The following is a 14,210-nucleotide window of genomic DNA, read 5'->3' as shown; positions in this document are numbered from 1 at the left end:
TAATATTATAATCTATCATGTACAAAATTAATAGATGACTATCACATCACATGTTATTTCTAACCCAACATATAATCCGTATATTGTTACTAAAAATTATAATAGCCGCAAATTATGGCTAATATTTAATAACTAATCAAAAATAAAACTAATTGAAAAGAAATCCTAACAAATCAAGGAAATGCTTAAATTATGGTTTCGACACAGATTTACTAAAACAAATTTATCATAATATTTATATAAGAAAAAATAAGATTTACTAACAAACAAATAAGTAACTCAACTATAAGCCACACATTCTACATTGTTATCAAACTTAAGTTTAATAAAATTGTAAAAACATTTTAACATCATTTCACAGAAAATAGTCCCGCGTTTTAACGCGGGTTAGAATCTAGTTAAGTTTAAAAGAAACCAAAGTTTAAAATTGGTAGATAAGTTTTTACAATTGAGAAATTATACCTTTCTAACAAATATATGAGAAATATGTAGAATTTTCCTAAAATGGTGGTAGGAGCTTCCTCGGTCACCACGGCTCCTATTTCTCCTTCCTCTAACTATGGTTCATTATATTTATTGGAACTTTTGAGTTGGTTTTTACTGCTCTTCCTACTACCAAAAGATTACTTTTAACTTCATTAACCAATGAACGGCTTCTTTAACCAATGAACCAGAGAGATAAATAGAGATGGCAGCCAAATTAGTATTAGGTTCAAACATGTGAGTTGTGTTTGCGCTTTGAACAAATAAGGACTTACAACCACACCAATCCAAGCTAAACCCTTTTGTATTCACCATATGTGTATGTACATATAGACGATGGTCTCAGAGAATACTGCAGCTTACTCGATCACTGATAAAACAAAGAACCATCAATATCATAAAGAAAGAACAATTGTTGCAGTTATCAACGTTGATTACTTAGTTGTTTGTGTCAGTTTGCTTCAATCCTCTCCTGTTTTGATTTATTGTCAACATGAAATATATTGTCTAAGACCGAATAAAAAATCAACAACAATTATTAAGATCCTGATCTTGTTTAACCAAATAGTAAAACAAATCATAGTAATAAGAAAACTGAGACATCTACTATGAATCATGCATCATTCAAATAACAATATTTAATTGCTACCACTCAAATGTTTATAACTATAAGAAACTCATAAAAATCAGTGCCTGTAAGAGGCTAGAGATGCAGAGTAGTAAATAAGATATACCTTTCAAAGCCTTCTATTTTAGATTTGGAAGTGTATCATTAGATGATCCATCAAGGGCATGGAAAAAATTGCTCATACCTACAAAGCCAGCGACAGTAAGCTGTTTAGTGAACTACGAACCAGAACAATTATAATACAATTACAGATGTTCGAAAATTATAATACCTACAAAGTCAGGTGACAAATCTTTTGGTTTTTCATCTTCTGACTCATCACCTCTCTCCAGCCTAGGAATAAGCACATGCCTTAACCCAACAGGATCCTCTGCAGCATCAATCGCCACCGAGAGACACAACGTCACTATGATCTGCGCATTGGGAAGAGATCGCTGATGCAGCCGCAGTGGAGACTGGGCGGATAAGAGTCGGGACCAGAGAGACGAAACGTTGGTATCACGACTTGTCTTCACTTCTTTCTTTCTATTTACAAAGATTTACAACCCCCATTGTCAGCAGAAGAATCGAAGCTTCGGTATTGGAAGATCATTCATTTAGTCTTCAGCACAAAAATCTCAGCATATATGAATCAATCCCTGGACGCAAGGTTCAATCTTTCAAACAGCAAACAAAAGACCTAAAAACTGAGCTTTTCATGGGAAGAAACACTTACGAAGTTGTTGAGGTATGTAGCCAATTAGAGAATCTTATCATGAGGATTCAGTACTCATCATCCTAGCTTTTCTTTTTTTTTTTTTTTTTTATATCATCCTAGCTTCTTATAACCGCCTTTCTCCACATTCGAGCTTCCCAAAAAGGAGCAGCCGTGTGACTATGTCGCCATCACAAAGATTCAATGCAGAGAGCCATAATTGGGAGGCGGTCATGGTTTGGATAGTTTTTTGGCCGTTTATGGAGAGGAGAGGCGCAAAGCTTCTTTGAGATTCATGGCGACAGAGAATATTTATAGGAGAATGAGTGAGAAGAAGCTGAAAGAGAGGGTGATGGGGAATAAATGTGGTGGAAACGCGTTTAGAATGAATGTGAACGATAATGGCGAACCTTTAGTATTGCATGCGTTACAATGATTTTTTCCTTGGAGAGAAATCACAGAACATGGAAGCCGAGAGGACGATGTGTAGAGAAAGGGTTTTGGGGATTGGGCCTAAATGAACTTCTCGCAGGCCCATGTTATGCGTCAACCCTAGCGTCATAAAATAATAGATTAAGCCCAAAACAAATAGAGTCGACAGTTAATGAAACGGTGCGGATGAGGGAAGCGGACACGTGTCGGCATACAAACGAATGAATTAATGACGTGTCCGCCTACGTGGATGCCGCAGGAGAGATTAAAAGACTCTTTTATATATAAAGACTAGGACCGGCCCGCCCTACGGGCGGAATAATAATTTAAAAAGTTAGAGTAAATATTTTTAATTTTTTTTTATTTTATTTTAAAATGTTTTTTCTATATTTGATTTTTATTCTTTATCCAGATTCATTCTCTTTACAATTAACTAAATTTTTACTTACAATTAATAAGATTGTTTATTTGGAATTTTATTCTGTTATTATTTTGATAGTATATAATTGCCGATATATTTGTTTAATTTGAAGTTATCTGGTTTTACTCATGCTCTTACATTATTTTATATTATATGTCTCTTATCGACTATATAACTATATATTTATTTTTTCACAGTTATGAATCTTTTTATAGTTTATTTAGAATTCTTTACATAAATAACTTAACTTATCTATTTTATATAAAAATTATTCATTTTTGTTTTTATATTTTATATTTCTGTATTTTATTATATTTCCGTAACAATTATTTTTAATTTTTTATTTTTTATTATCTATTAATTTTTTTACTGTGATCTTATTTTCGTAGAAACTTTTTTTAATCTATTAACTTTTCCTCAATCATTCCACTAATCTCTGAGATCACTTCGATCTGAATCAACCAGAGCAAAATTAAAGTTTAGAACTTTTAATATCTCATGTCTTTATAGGTCTTTAGCATGTCCCTAAAGTTCATATAAATCATTTTAGAGAGCATTTTAAATACTAATTTTACTCTTTTTAAAAATATCTATATTATTAAACTGTGAAAAGTGCCAATCTGTAGAAAAAGTGCCAATCTGCACGGTTGTTCCAAAAAAAAAGTGCATACATTTGTACATTTGCATGTAACAGGGTTTTATTGCACATTTAAGAAGTTTTGGCCGAAAATCGAGGGCCAATCTGCACATTTAATGACTTTGGGGTCAAACTAAAAATAAGCAAAAGCCAACGCACCACTATGCAAATACACGGAGGGCCAGATTGCAACATTAAAAGTATGAAGTTTAATTTAAGAAGATATTTCTCAATTTCAATAAAGCTGGGGTCAAAGAGTAAATAACTGAAACTTCAATGGCTAGATGTGCAAATTATCTAAAATCCACCATTGGAGAGAGCGAGCTTTCCCTTCCCCAAAATTGAGGCTGATTCCGATAATGGCGATGGCTGAGAGCACGACGGAGAGCTGATACGGCCTGGATGATAATCCCGTGGTGGATCAAAGCCGCGAAGATGGAGACTTGACGCCATGGAAGAATCTTGGTCGCGGTTAAGCTCCGAGACGGTGAGGTTGAAGACGATTCGACAGGGACAAATCTGGCACTGGGAAGAGACCGCGGGCGACCGCTTCGGAGTAAGAGAGCCGCGTTTTCTTGGCAGAGATTCGAAGATTGGAGACCACTCGAGACGGACCACAACCGCGAGTAGAAGAAGCTGCTCGGTAAGTCGGACAAAGTTGAAAGCTTCAGAGCAGCTTGGCAAAACGGGTTGGTGAAGTCGCCGTCATGAGTGTGAGCTGGAGATTAAACGATACGGTAGGTTATATCTGGATCGTCATCGTCTCCGCTAAACGAAAGGATACGAAGAACACAAACGCGTTCAACGGATTGACCTAGGGTTTGCGCGTACTTGCTATTCGATGGGCCGCAATAAACAAATGATAATAAGCCTAAAAATGCAAGCCGAGACAAAACATAAAACCAAGACGCATCGTTTCATTAAAGATGACATGTGTCGAATGCTCAGCGACCGAATTTCTTACGTGGCATCTGACGTGTCAGCAGGAGAGAACTAACTTTTTTTTATAGTAATAGATTTGATTGTACTATTTGCTACTTACTCTCCAGTCTGAAAAAGTTAAAGAAAAAAATAATTTACAAAAAGTGCCCACACGCAGGATCGAACTACGGACCTTCAGTTTACAAGACTGACGCTCTACCACTGAGCTATACGGGCTTTTGATTATACGTTTCTGCTTACAAATAAGTTCATAAAATGAGATAAGAAAGAAGTCAGATACCATAACTCAGAACTAAGCTAAACTAAAAAGATATTTTACCAAAAGAAATAAAAAAAGAACATTTGCAGCAATGTTCATTTCTATATACAAATGAAATTGAGTTAGTTCACAAATAGAACAGTCAAGTAAAATTACTAGCCAACTTTGATCTAATATTTGACTCCACAATAAAAAAAGGTCAAATAACATGATATATTGCATTACATTATCCAATAAGAAAAAAGTTTTCTTGTATTTGGTGAATTCTTTTCAACTGATGCAGCTGCGGAGTATCTGGTCATGACTCATGAGTGAGTTCTTCTACACTTACTTGAGGAAGAACTTCCACACATCTCTGTCTGTAGTTTCCTTAATCAAATGAGCTCCTAAGATAGTTTCCTCATCCACCAAGTTCCTCAGATGTCTCGCTCCACTGTTGAATCCCACATACTGCTTCTTTGCCGCCAAATACACCACACCATAAGGTGGTCTCAGGCACTGTTTCCACACACAAAAAGACAAGAAAACCATCACTATAACAAGGAGACAACCACCTATACAAGAACTAGAGAGAGAATGATCAGAAACCATCACTATAACAAGGAGAGAACTATTACAGAACTAGAGAGAGAATGATCAGACACCATCAGTATAACAAGGATACAGCAACCACATATTCAAGAACTAGAGAGAAAAGGATCAAGAACCAACCTTCTTAATGAGAGAATATAGTTTCTTCAGAGAAGTAACCGAGTAAGGGATCTCAGTCATTAGTATAACATCATACCCACATTCTCCACCTTGCTCAGTCTCATTTGCTCGTTCCCACGCCCTGCTTCCAGAGAGCTTCCTTGATCTCCTCGAGGAGAAATCTGGCTGTCCTGTAATGCTCCCATCTTGGCTGCTACATCCGTCCATGAAGTCTTCCTCTGAGAAACTCAGGTTCATTCCCGGGTTAGCTGGTTCAAGGACATCGGTTCTTATGATGGATAAAACGGTCGGGAGCTCTTCCCATTCTCCAGCAAAGAAGCGGACAGATGCAGAGACGGCTTGTCTTGATGGTGTGAGAAGGACTTCTGGCTGACGGCTTTGCCTGTCCCGAGCTTGGTCAAGGTTTGCAAGAACGTTTGGGATGGTTGTGCATCTTAATGTTTCAGCATTGAGGTCTTGAAAGTGGACTGAGGAAGCACCCTTTAAAACAAGCAAAAGAGATTAGATTATGAGAAATGGGACAGTACCAGCCATCTTCTAATGTAGTTTTACTTACCTTCAAGCAGGCAAATATCCCAGGAACTCCATAGTTGCAACCTAGCTGCTCATGTCGTCATACAAAATAAATAAAAAGAGGTGTGTGGCGTTAGAATACAAGGAACTGGTGAAGTTTTTGCGGCTAAGACGGTCTTAGCCACCTAATGGAACTAAAAGGTTTTGTTGTTCATTGCAGGATATTGAAGTATTTAAGGAAACGTTTAGTGTGTCATTAGCATTGGTTGTTACCTCGAGGACCCTTTTGCCCCTGAAGCTAAGCTGTCCATCACGGATCTCGTTTTTAAGTACATCAACAAGAACAATAGCACTTTCCCAACTTTTCATAGAACCTAGACAATATAAGAAAAAAAAAAAAAATGATTCAGTTTAACATAATGAGAACGATCAGATGCAAGTGAATCTGAAGCGCATACCTTCATATTTTGGGGGAGCAGTTTCTGAGCTAGAGAGGCCGATCATATCAGCAACACTTACTTTTCCCTGCAAGAAATTGATGATTGTTTTCAATGCAAAGATTTTGGATTCACTCTATACGTTGCAGAGAAGTGTGACATGGTCTTTCTGAGTAATGAAGCAAACACACAAGTTCCACGGTCAAAGCAACAAAATAAAGCTTACGAACATGAATTAATAGTTTTATACTTTTTGATGATAATATTTAAATGGACTCTTCTTGACATACTAAGTTCTAACATATATCACACATAATAAAGCTTAGAACTAGCTGTTAACTGTCTTTATCAATAGTTACCTTGAAAATTTGTAAACCGAGCACATCTAGATTCTCCCCTGAATACCTGTGATGAGTTGCTGTCTACAAAAACAAATAAAGAGATTCAGAACTGCAAGGTATAAACAATTCTACTCCATACATAAAATGGAACATCTTATAATGGTAATGATGATAGAACAACAAAGAGCAAACAACCTTAGAAGGTATGATCTCAACAGCTGGTGATGGAAGCTGCAAATCCTTCTCAGATAGTGCAGACACACCACTACAATCCTGAGGCATCAAACCGGGCCAGCATTGCGCAAGCAAAGATGGTGCGCGCATACTTTATAGCCTTCTGAGCTCTCTCCAATGGTAGCAAAAATCTAAAATGATCAAAAAGATCTAACCTTTAGAGATGGAAATGCCACTCTGAACCTCTTTCAACTATAAAACCTTAAAACCCCAAAACCATAGACTGCAACTTTGAATATATATATGCGAAGAACAGACACAAGTCAAAAACTTTACAGATTCAATACTGCAAGATCTACGGTGACTCTTCAATTCCACATCCTTACTACTAAACTAACCAACAAGGATCATAATCGAAACAAGAAACCATCAATGTAAAAAAAACAATGGACATGACTTCTTATAGCCAGGATTTTCCAAATAAAGTAAGAATTTCGATTCAATTTCATTTCTAAGCGAATTACTTACTACATGATCTATGTGAGTTACTTACAAGAAACAAGGCGACCGGTGGAGGAGTTGTTGACAAGAAGAAAGATGAGATTCTTCTCTAACAAGGCGAAGATTTAAGGATCAATCAGAGACGAGGTTGAAATTTCAGAGAAAAGATCTCCCTCTTACACGTTTAAAGTAATAAAATAAAAATCTTTATTACAAATAAAAAAATCTAAGAAAGTAAAGAGGGAGTTTTGGCCAACTAATCATCGAAGCTTCTGTTCCCACCAAGCTGGTCCGCTTTTGTAATATCTGTCCTGACCACATTCTTTTGGTTGTTCATACAGTTCATGGTCTGGTTTGTGATATCTCTCTTTGATTAAAGGGCCATGAATATGGGTCATAAAAGGCCCTCATTTACATGGGCTAAATAAACTCTCGATTTACAAAGTTGAAAAAAGATTAACAGAAATGTTGAAAATACAAAATTTTCAATTTGGTTTATGTTTTGCTGACTTATTCATATACTTTATATATGTTTAATCTACTTTTATAGGTGTTCTAAAAAGCGGTCTAGGCGGCCGCCTAAGCGGCGCTTATGCGCTAGGCGTTTACAGGACCATGGCGATTACTCTTTAAACCGCCTAGATAATTATAATATTGTAATAATAAATAATATATAATTTATTATTCATAAATTATAATAATTAATATATTGTGATATATATTTTTATGAAAATAATTTTTATCATATATAAATAATAGTTTTATTATTATTAAGTATAAAACATTACATGTATTTAATATATTGCTATAATTTATAAACGCCTAGACCGCTTAACTAATAATCTAGGTGTTCGTTTAGTCGTTCTAGGCGCTAGGCGTTATATCGCCGTCCGCTTAGCGTCTACCGCTTTCTTGAACACTGACTTTTATAACTCAAGAATTCATCAGTCGACATGTAATTATCAGTGAATATCTCTGTTCACTGATAAGTAAGTATTAATTATTAAATCTTACTAAAAATCCTAAACAAAGTTATTAAATCTTACTAAAAATCTTAAACAAAGTAATACGCAAGACTGATATGTAATGCGAAGCTGGAATAGTACGATGTGTTAAGGAACCGTGTTTTAAAAAAAAATCCACGTTAGATTCCAGTCTTTTCAATGTCTTTATGATCTAGAGATTTCTTTTGTCTATAAATCTGTGTATGATGTATGTGTCTGTCTGTCTGATCAAAACGTTGCGCATAGAAAGGTCTAAGGCTCTAAGCATAGAAAACTCGACAAGACCATTAAATAGATGAATGTTGATTCACAAACATTAAGACTTGGTCATAGGAACTGTATTCCAATTATCTGATGTTCTGTTAAACTACAGTAACAGACATGTCTTTTGTTTTTTAGTGACAACATTAATTGATTTGAGGAAAACAAAGGGAGATGAAACAGATACATTTATTGTATTTTGGACATGGCAATACAAATTAGGGACATCAAAGGGCCACCAAGATGTATGATTTGATCTTGTATGATGTATCCTTTGTGTTGTGTTGTCTTATGTGTCCACTATGCAATGTAGGTTTGTGATTTGGTTATTCAATTCTGTTTTATTGACTACATATATACAGTTCACATCTCCTTGAAGAAATATAATGGTATATTTTAGTCAAAAAAAATATATAATGGTATATCATATATTCATTAATTCATATATACCAAGTCATGTTATATGTGGTAAAAGCTGGACCACTATCAATTTATTTCATCATGACAAACGTCATCATATATTAACATGACACGTTTGGCTCTATTTGATGCCGGCGCACCATATATATCAAAGTCATGTTAATTTGTCAATAAAACCAATTAAGCTCATTAAAAGCTGGACCACGATCATTTTCTTTCATATAATTAATATTTCTCCATTAGAAATTTCGAGAAGCAATCTTGTTTTAGCTTCTACAGTTTTTCTCTTCTCGATGATTTTATATTTTAGCTGTTCACAGCAAGGAGCTTTCAAAAAAGAAGAGAAACCACATGAAGATTGGTTAACAGTTAAATAGGATTCGTACCCTAATAGCCTTTCCACTAATTTGCGTCACTTCACTAACATTTGTCGATTAGGCTAAAGAAGATTAAAGAATCACATTTGCTAATTAATTAAAATTTTATTTAGCAAAAAAAAAAAGATTAAAGAACCACACTTTTAATTTGTTTGCCAATAGCTACAAAATAAGATTAGAAAACTAAAATGTTTTCGTGGAATCTAAAGTTACTTGTCGTATTTAATAATTGTTTTTCTGATGTGGCACATCTCGAGGGCAACGACTTTTATTAGAGCATCTCCAACCCCACTCTATTTTTTACTTTAAAATAGAGTTTAGAGTAAAAAATGCTCCAATGGTACTTTATTCTTCACTCTATAATAGAGTGAAAAATAGGTTTACTCCAAATATAGAGTAAGTTGTTTTTTTTTTGTTCATCACTCTATTTTCTATTCTAAAATAGAGTACCATTGGAGCAAACTCCATCTCTATTATAGAGTCACTCTATTTTAGTGTAGAAAATAGAGTGAACCCTTGGAGATGCTCTTAGCAGGCCGAAGGTGAATTGTTTTATGATTAGATTTGCAATAATTAAAATGATTTTATAGCTTAGTCTTTCACCTACATAGGTATCAGCTAAACTTGTACATAGTTGTATATCCTATAGGTGTTGAGTACAAATGTATTTCAATAGAATAATTGAAGCCAACGACTTCTTGTTGCCGGCCGCGAGAAGTTAGATATGAAATTGTATGCATATTTAATACTGTGACTAATGCATCTAATCTAACATATACACAGAGCATCATCAAGCAGTTTGATTCTGCATGTATGCGTATGGACCCAGTAATAACTCAATCTACATTCTATACCTGATTTTGCATGGACCCATACTATACATGTATATTTCATTTTGTTTCTTGATAAAAGGACATCCACATATGTTTCATTTACAATGAAAATAAATTGTGGTTTGATTCCTTCGTGACTCAGCCCAATTGCTCAAGACATTCGACATTATCTTTTAGTTATTTAATTTATTTCGTGGTAATTATTGCGTGAGATTCATTATTCGTTGCGTATTATATGTGTGTGTAAGGTGAGAAGCGCCTTACATTTTAATCAGAAAATGGGATAAATATGTATCATGTACAATCTTGTGTTTAATCATTTATGTTATTTCAGTTATACATGCTAAAAAGATGACTAAATTTCGAATGATGTGTATGCATGGTGGTATGTAGTTTAAACACGCAAGTTATATCTAGCTTCAAACTACAATTTGATTGATTAAGTATGATATTAGAACACGAAAAACACATTATGTCCGATTCGTTTTTGTCCCTTTTTAGACATATATCAGATTCTGTCAATGTTTATTCAGTGTTTACGTAATGATATGAGAAACAAATACTTATCTGGTGATTTTTAAAGCGCTATCGAATTTTTATTTTTGGGTTGAAAATCAAAACATAGATTTTTTTTTTTTGGTTTAAGAATCAAAACATAGTTCTAAACTAATGCAGTAAACCATAGCAATTAATTACTAGCAAATATAAAGACCAAATTACATTCTTACATCACATATTTATAAAGCTTAATTAATCAAGTACTATTGGTAGTCTACTGGTGGTAAGATTGTGAGACATAGTAGTTTCGTTTGTGCTGGATTCGATTTGTTAAAAACAAAATTGTCGTTATTTAATCAGTCGGGACTTGAGATTTGGCATATGTAGTACGTTTTTACATGATATTTTCGTGACAGATGATATGGTTAATTCTTCGTAATATTATTCAGAAGATATTTCTAATTTGGAGTAAACGGTGTAATATGATAATATCAAATCCACTATGTATCACTGATTACGTTTCCGTTTCCGTTTCCTAACAGAATCAGCCTATAAAACATATATAGAAGATGCTCAATCAGTGGGAATAATTGGCCAAAAGGTGCTCTTTGAGAAGAAATATTCGGTGATCTAGATTCTATGCTCGCACATGGTGGACCCAATTTTCCTGGCCCATTTTGGACTTACACGTTCATGGCAATCATCATCAGCATTATAAAAATAATCACATGACATAACATAACATACATTTTACTAGTAACCACAACATGATTAAAGAAAGAGACAAGAAATAGGTGCCGCCCGCTGAGAGCTTTATAAGCACCTCTTCACCTTCTTTCTCTCTTCACTTTCTCCTCTCTTTTCTTCTTTAACATTTCTCACTTTTCTCTCTGCAAAGAAAAGCAGAAACCAAGAATGTGCGACTCAGACTTTCTCTCTCGATGTTCCTCTTACGAGGCAGACTTTGATTCTGACTCCGACATCTCCACCTCAAGCTCCTGCTCCACGTACAGTGAATCTGAGGAAGAGATCAACAATGACTTCGGTTATGAGCTATCAACAAAGAAGTTGGAGAAGAAGGATAAGAAGAAGAGCAATGTGTTGCTTGAAGGGTACGTTGAAGATTCGCTGGTGAATGATGACTTGAAGAGGACCAAGAGTTTAACGGACGATGATCTCGAGGAGCTAAAAGGTTGTGTAGATCTTGGTTTCGGGTTCAACTACGAGGAGATTCCTGAGCTTTGTAATACTCTACCAGCTCTTGAGCTTTGTTACTCGATGAGTCAGAAGTTTATGGACCAAGATCATCCTCACCATATTTCTTCGCCTGTGAAGAAGTCTAAGACGATGGTTGAGTCACACGTTAGTCCAATAGCTAGCTGGAAGATCTCTAGTCCTGGTAAGCTCCAGCTTTCACAGTCTTTTATATATTTTTTCTTCTTATTTTTCATATTTTCTGATCATATGAAATGTGTGAGAACAGGGGACAATCCTGATGATGTCAAAGCAAGGTTGAAGTTCTGGGCACAAGCAGTCGCATGCACTGTGAGACTATGCACTTGAGGATAAGAAGATGGACAACAAACATAACTCTCATGAGCTGCTCAGATATGTACAAAAAGATTTTGGTAATGAAATTTGTTGTAATGCATTCTTGTAAAAGAGAACATAAATAAAGTTCTATTCTTTTGATGAAGAACATTCATTGACACAAAACAAGCATACATCTAAAGAGAATCAGTATATAAAAGTAACTCTCCAGTCTCAAACGCGGACATGCTCCATGCTTCTGATCTCCTGTCCTGCACCAAACCGGTCCACATTATAAGTCTAGAGAAAGAAAGAAACTATTGCTGTGTTCTTGTCCTTGACTAAAAACGTACAACTTTCACAAGATTATGATGCTTTCTATGTTTCTACACAAGAGTTTGTACTTATTACAACCTAACTGTTCCTAAGAGTTTGGCAAAAGTTTCATTCCAAGTTTCTAACTAACAGATATATATTGCCACATTCAACCCTATGAAAAATTAGTTTCTTGTCCTAACTCCAGAGTGGGAAAGTGAGATTATCTAGCAAAACAAATCACCTTGAATTTTTTATGTTCACGTAGATGCCAATAGCTTCTCTATGTCCTTCTGTGAAAAGAAGTAGGACAAAACTAAAAGGTCAGACAGATCCTAAAGAAAAACGAACATCAATGTGCGCGGGTGTGAAATGTCTACTAACCTCAATCTCAAGAGGTGATGTTGTAGGAGCAAATCGATCCACAACATTTCCTTGTTTGTCTACCAGAAATTTTGCGAAGTTCCACTTGATAGAATCCCCAAACAATCCACCTTTCTGTTCTTTCAAGAACTTGTATAGAGGTGAAGCATTCTCACCATTCACTTCAATCTTAACATCAGAGAGAAAAAAAAAGCAAGTATCAAAACTACGCAAGTAACATGAGTGTGTGATAGAAACAGAGAAACCAGTTCAAGAGAACCAACCTTGTCAAAGATGGGAAACTCTCCTTTGAAGGTTGTGCAAATGTTATCCTTAATCTCCTTGTTGCTACCTGGCTCTTGACTTCCAAATTGGTTGCAGGGAAACGCTAAGATCTCAAGCCCTGCCGTGTGACACGATGCTTCTCTTAATACATGTTCCATTAGTTACAAGCCAAAGAAAACCAGAGAGCGTACCCTTAGTTTTGTACTTGGCATACAAAATGTTCAACTCTTTGTAGTTTCCCTGTGTTAGACCACTGCACAAAGAAAAAGATTATAAGGAAAACACACAAAAGCTTATATTGGTCACTGTATCATAATCACTGAACACTGTAGAGTTAGCATCACTGATTGGTTCTTAGAGGCTACAGCTGGTGTGAATAGCTTACCACTTAGAGGCTACATTGACAATAAGAAGCACCTTTCCTGTGAACTTGCTTAAACTCACATCATTCCCATCAATGTCCTGCAATTTAGAGAATTTGATTCTGTGTTATGAATGAACTTATGCTATGAATAAATTTTGAGAGCTCGTTAACTATAAAGATTAACATAAACCAGATAGATTCTTGAAACATTCACTTTAAACACACACATAAAAATACCCATTCTTCTCATCTAACAGTAAACATAATAGTAATCAAGAACATTCGTCTAGTTCTACGAAGTTAACATCATATCCCATATGATCTCCCCTTAAAGGTCAAGTCTTTGTACTGAATTAGTAATGAACACAGCACAATTAGAAAAAAACGAAAGCAATGTCCGATCATAGAGTTGTTAATCATGTCCTAAAGGGCACCCATATAAACTGAATCAACTAGAACTTAACATGATCTCGGAATAACACAAGAAGGGAGATCAATTAGTTAATGAATTGTCTTAGTTTAAAGCTAATTATATATACCTTAACGGAGATGTGGTAGATGGAGCTGTATGATGATTGGTCGACAATAGCTGGAGAAGGCAGGTACCTGTACAGGTAGAACACAAAGGCTAGAGGCAATAAGAGAATCAGGACGCGACTTCTTGATCTAGGCATCGAGACAGATTCTCTATGAATGACGATGAGGACGAACAAACAAATGTGTTCAAGTTCTAACACAACACAACACAACACAACACAACAAGCTAGTTGACTTAGACAATAGAACA

The 14,210-nt window shown here is 35.3% G+C and overlaps 3 protein-coding genes and 1 non-coding gene across 5 annotated transcripts; 1 reads left to right on the top strand and 3 right to left on the bottom strand.

Annotated features, from left to right (window-relative positions):
• Positions 1-4,381: 4,381 nt before the first annotated feature.
• On the bottom strand, positions 4,382-4,453 carry TRNAT-UGU (transfer RNA threonine (anticodon UGU)). The gene has a single exon. It is a non-coding gene; the product is annotated as a tRNA-Thr (tRNA).
• Positions 4,454-4,565: 112 nt separating this feature from the next.
• On the bottom strand, positions 4,566-7,484 carry LOC130509061 (uncharacterized). Its single transcript, XM_057004618.1, has 8 exons — positions 7,226-7,484; positions 6,694-6,863; positions 6,517-6,579; positions 6,179-6,245; positions 5,994-6,094; positions 5,764-5,808; positions 5,208-5,687; positions 4,566-4,994 (listed from the first exon to the last, which is right to left on the bottom strand). The coding sequence occupies exons 2-8, from the start codon at positions 6,820-6,822 to the stop codon at positions 4,824-4,826; spliced, it is 1,056 nt and encodes a 351-aa protein (XP_056860598.1). The 5' UTR covers positions 6,823-6,863; positions 7,226-7,484; the 3' UTR covers positions 4,566-4,823.
• A 3,867-nt stretch (positions 7,485-11,351) lies between these two features.
• LOC130509011 (uncharacterized) lies at positions 11,352-12,267 on the top strand. Its single transcript, XM_057004537.1, has 2 exons — positions 11,352-11,965; positions 12,050-12,267. The coding sequence occupies exons 1-2, from the start codon at positions 11,482-11,484 to the stop codon at positions 12,127-12,129; spliced, it is 564 nt and encodes a 187-aa protein (XP_056860517.1). The 5' UTR covers positions 11,352-11,481; the 3' UTR covers positions 12,130-12,267.
• On the bottom strand, positions 12,176-14,192 carry LOC130509010 (probable glutathione peroxidase 3, mitochondrial). 2 transcript variants are annotated; one of them, XM_057004535.1, is made up of 7 exons: positions 13,963-14,192; positions 13,445-13,521; positions 13,251-13,312; positions 13,059-13,177; positions 12,796-12,963; positions 12,656-12,704; positions 12,176-12,368 (listed from the first exon to the last, which is right to left on the bottom strand). In XM_057004535.1, the coding sequence occupies exons 1-6, from the start codon at positions 14,095-14,097 to the stop codon at positions 12,672-12,674; spliced, it is 594 nt and encodes a 197-aa protein (XP_056860515.1). In that variant the 5' UTR covers positions 14,098-14,192; the 3' UTR covers positions 12,176-12,368; positions 12,656-12,671. The 2 variants fall into 2 exon arrangements, with proteins under 2 accessions (XP_056860515.1, XP_056860516.1); XM_057004536.1 differs by having other exon boundaries at positions 12,176-12,363.
• Between the last annotated feature and the right edge of the window lie 18 nt (positions 14,193-14,210).

This window comes from Raphanus sativus, chromosome 3, assembly GCF_000801105.2.
Source record: "Raphanus sativus cultivar WK10039 chromosome 3, ASM80110v3, whole genome shotgun sequence".
In the NCBI taxonomy this organism is placed as follows: Eukaryota; Viridiplantae; Streptophyta; class Magnoliopsida; order Brassicales; family Brassicaceae; genus Raphanus; species Raphanus sativus.
This window is presented reverse-complemented; position numbering and strand designations above follow the sequence as displayed.

Coding starts and splice junctions, on each gene's coding strand:
- LOC130509061 (XM_057004618.1), bottom strand. CDS start 6,822: ATGCGCGCACCATCTTTGCTTGCGCAATGCTGGCCCGGTTTGATGCCT. Junction 6,580..6,693: donor TTGAGATCATACCTTCTAAG/GTTGTTTGCTCT, acceptor TTGTTTTTGTAG/ACAGCAACTCATCACAGGTA. Junction 5,809..5,993: donor GGGGCAAAAGGGTCCTCGAG/GTAACAACCAAT, acceptor CGACATGAGCAG/CTAGGTTGCAACTATGGAGT.
- LOC130509011 (XM_057004537.1), top strand. CDS start 11,482: ATGTGCGACTCAGACTTTCTCTCTCGATGTTCCTCTTACGAGGCAGAC. Junction 11,966..12,049: donor CTGGAAGATCTCTAGTCCTG/GTAAGCTCCAGC, acceptor GTGTGAGAACAG/GGGACAATCCTGATGATGTC.
- LOC130509010 (XM_057004535.1), bottom strand. CDS start 14,097: ATGCCTAGATCAAGAAGTCGCGTCCTGATTCTCTTATTGCCTCTAGCC. Junction 13,313..13,444: donor GTCAATGTAGCCTCTAAGTG/GTAAGCTATTCA, acceptor TTCTTTGTGCAG/TGGTCTAACACAGGGAAACT. Junction 13,178..13,250: donor TGCCAAGTACAAAACTAAGG/GTACGCTCTCTG, acceptor GTCACACGGCAG/GGCTTGAGATCTTAGCGTTT.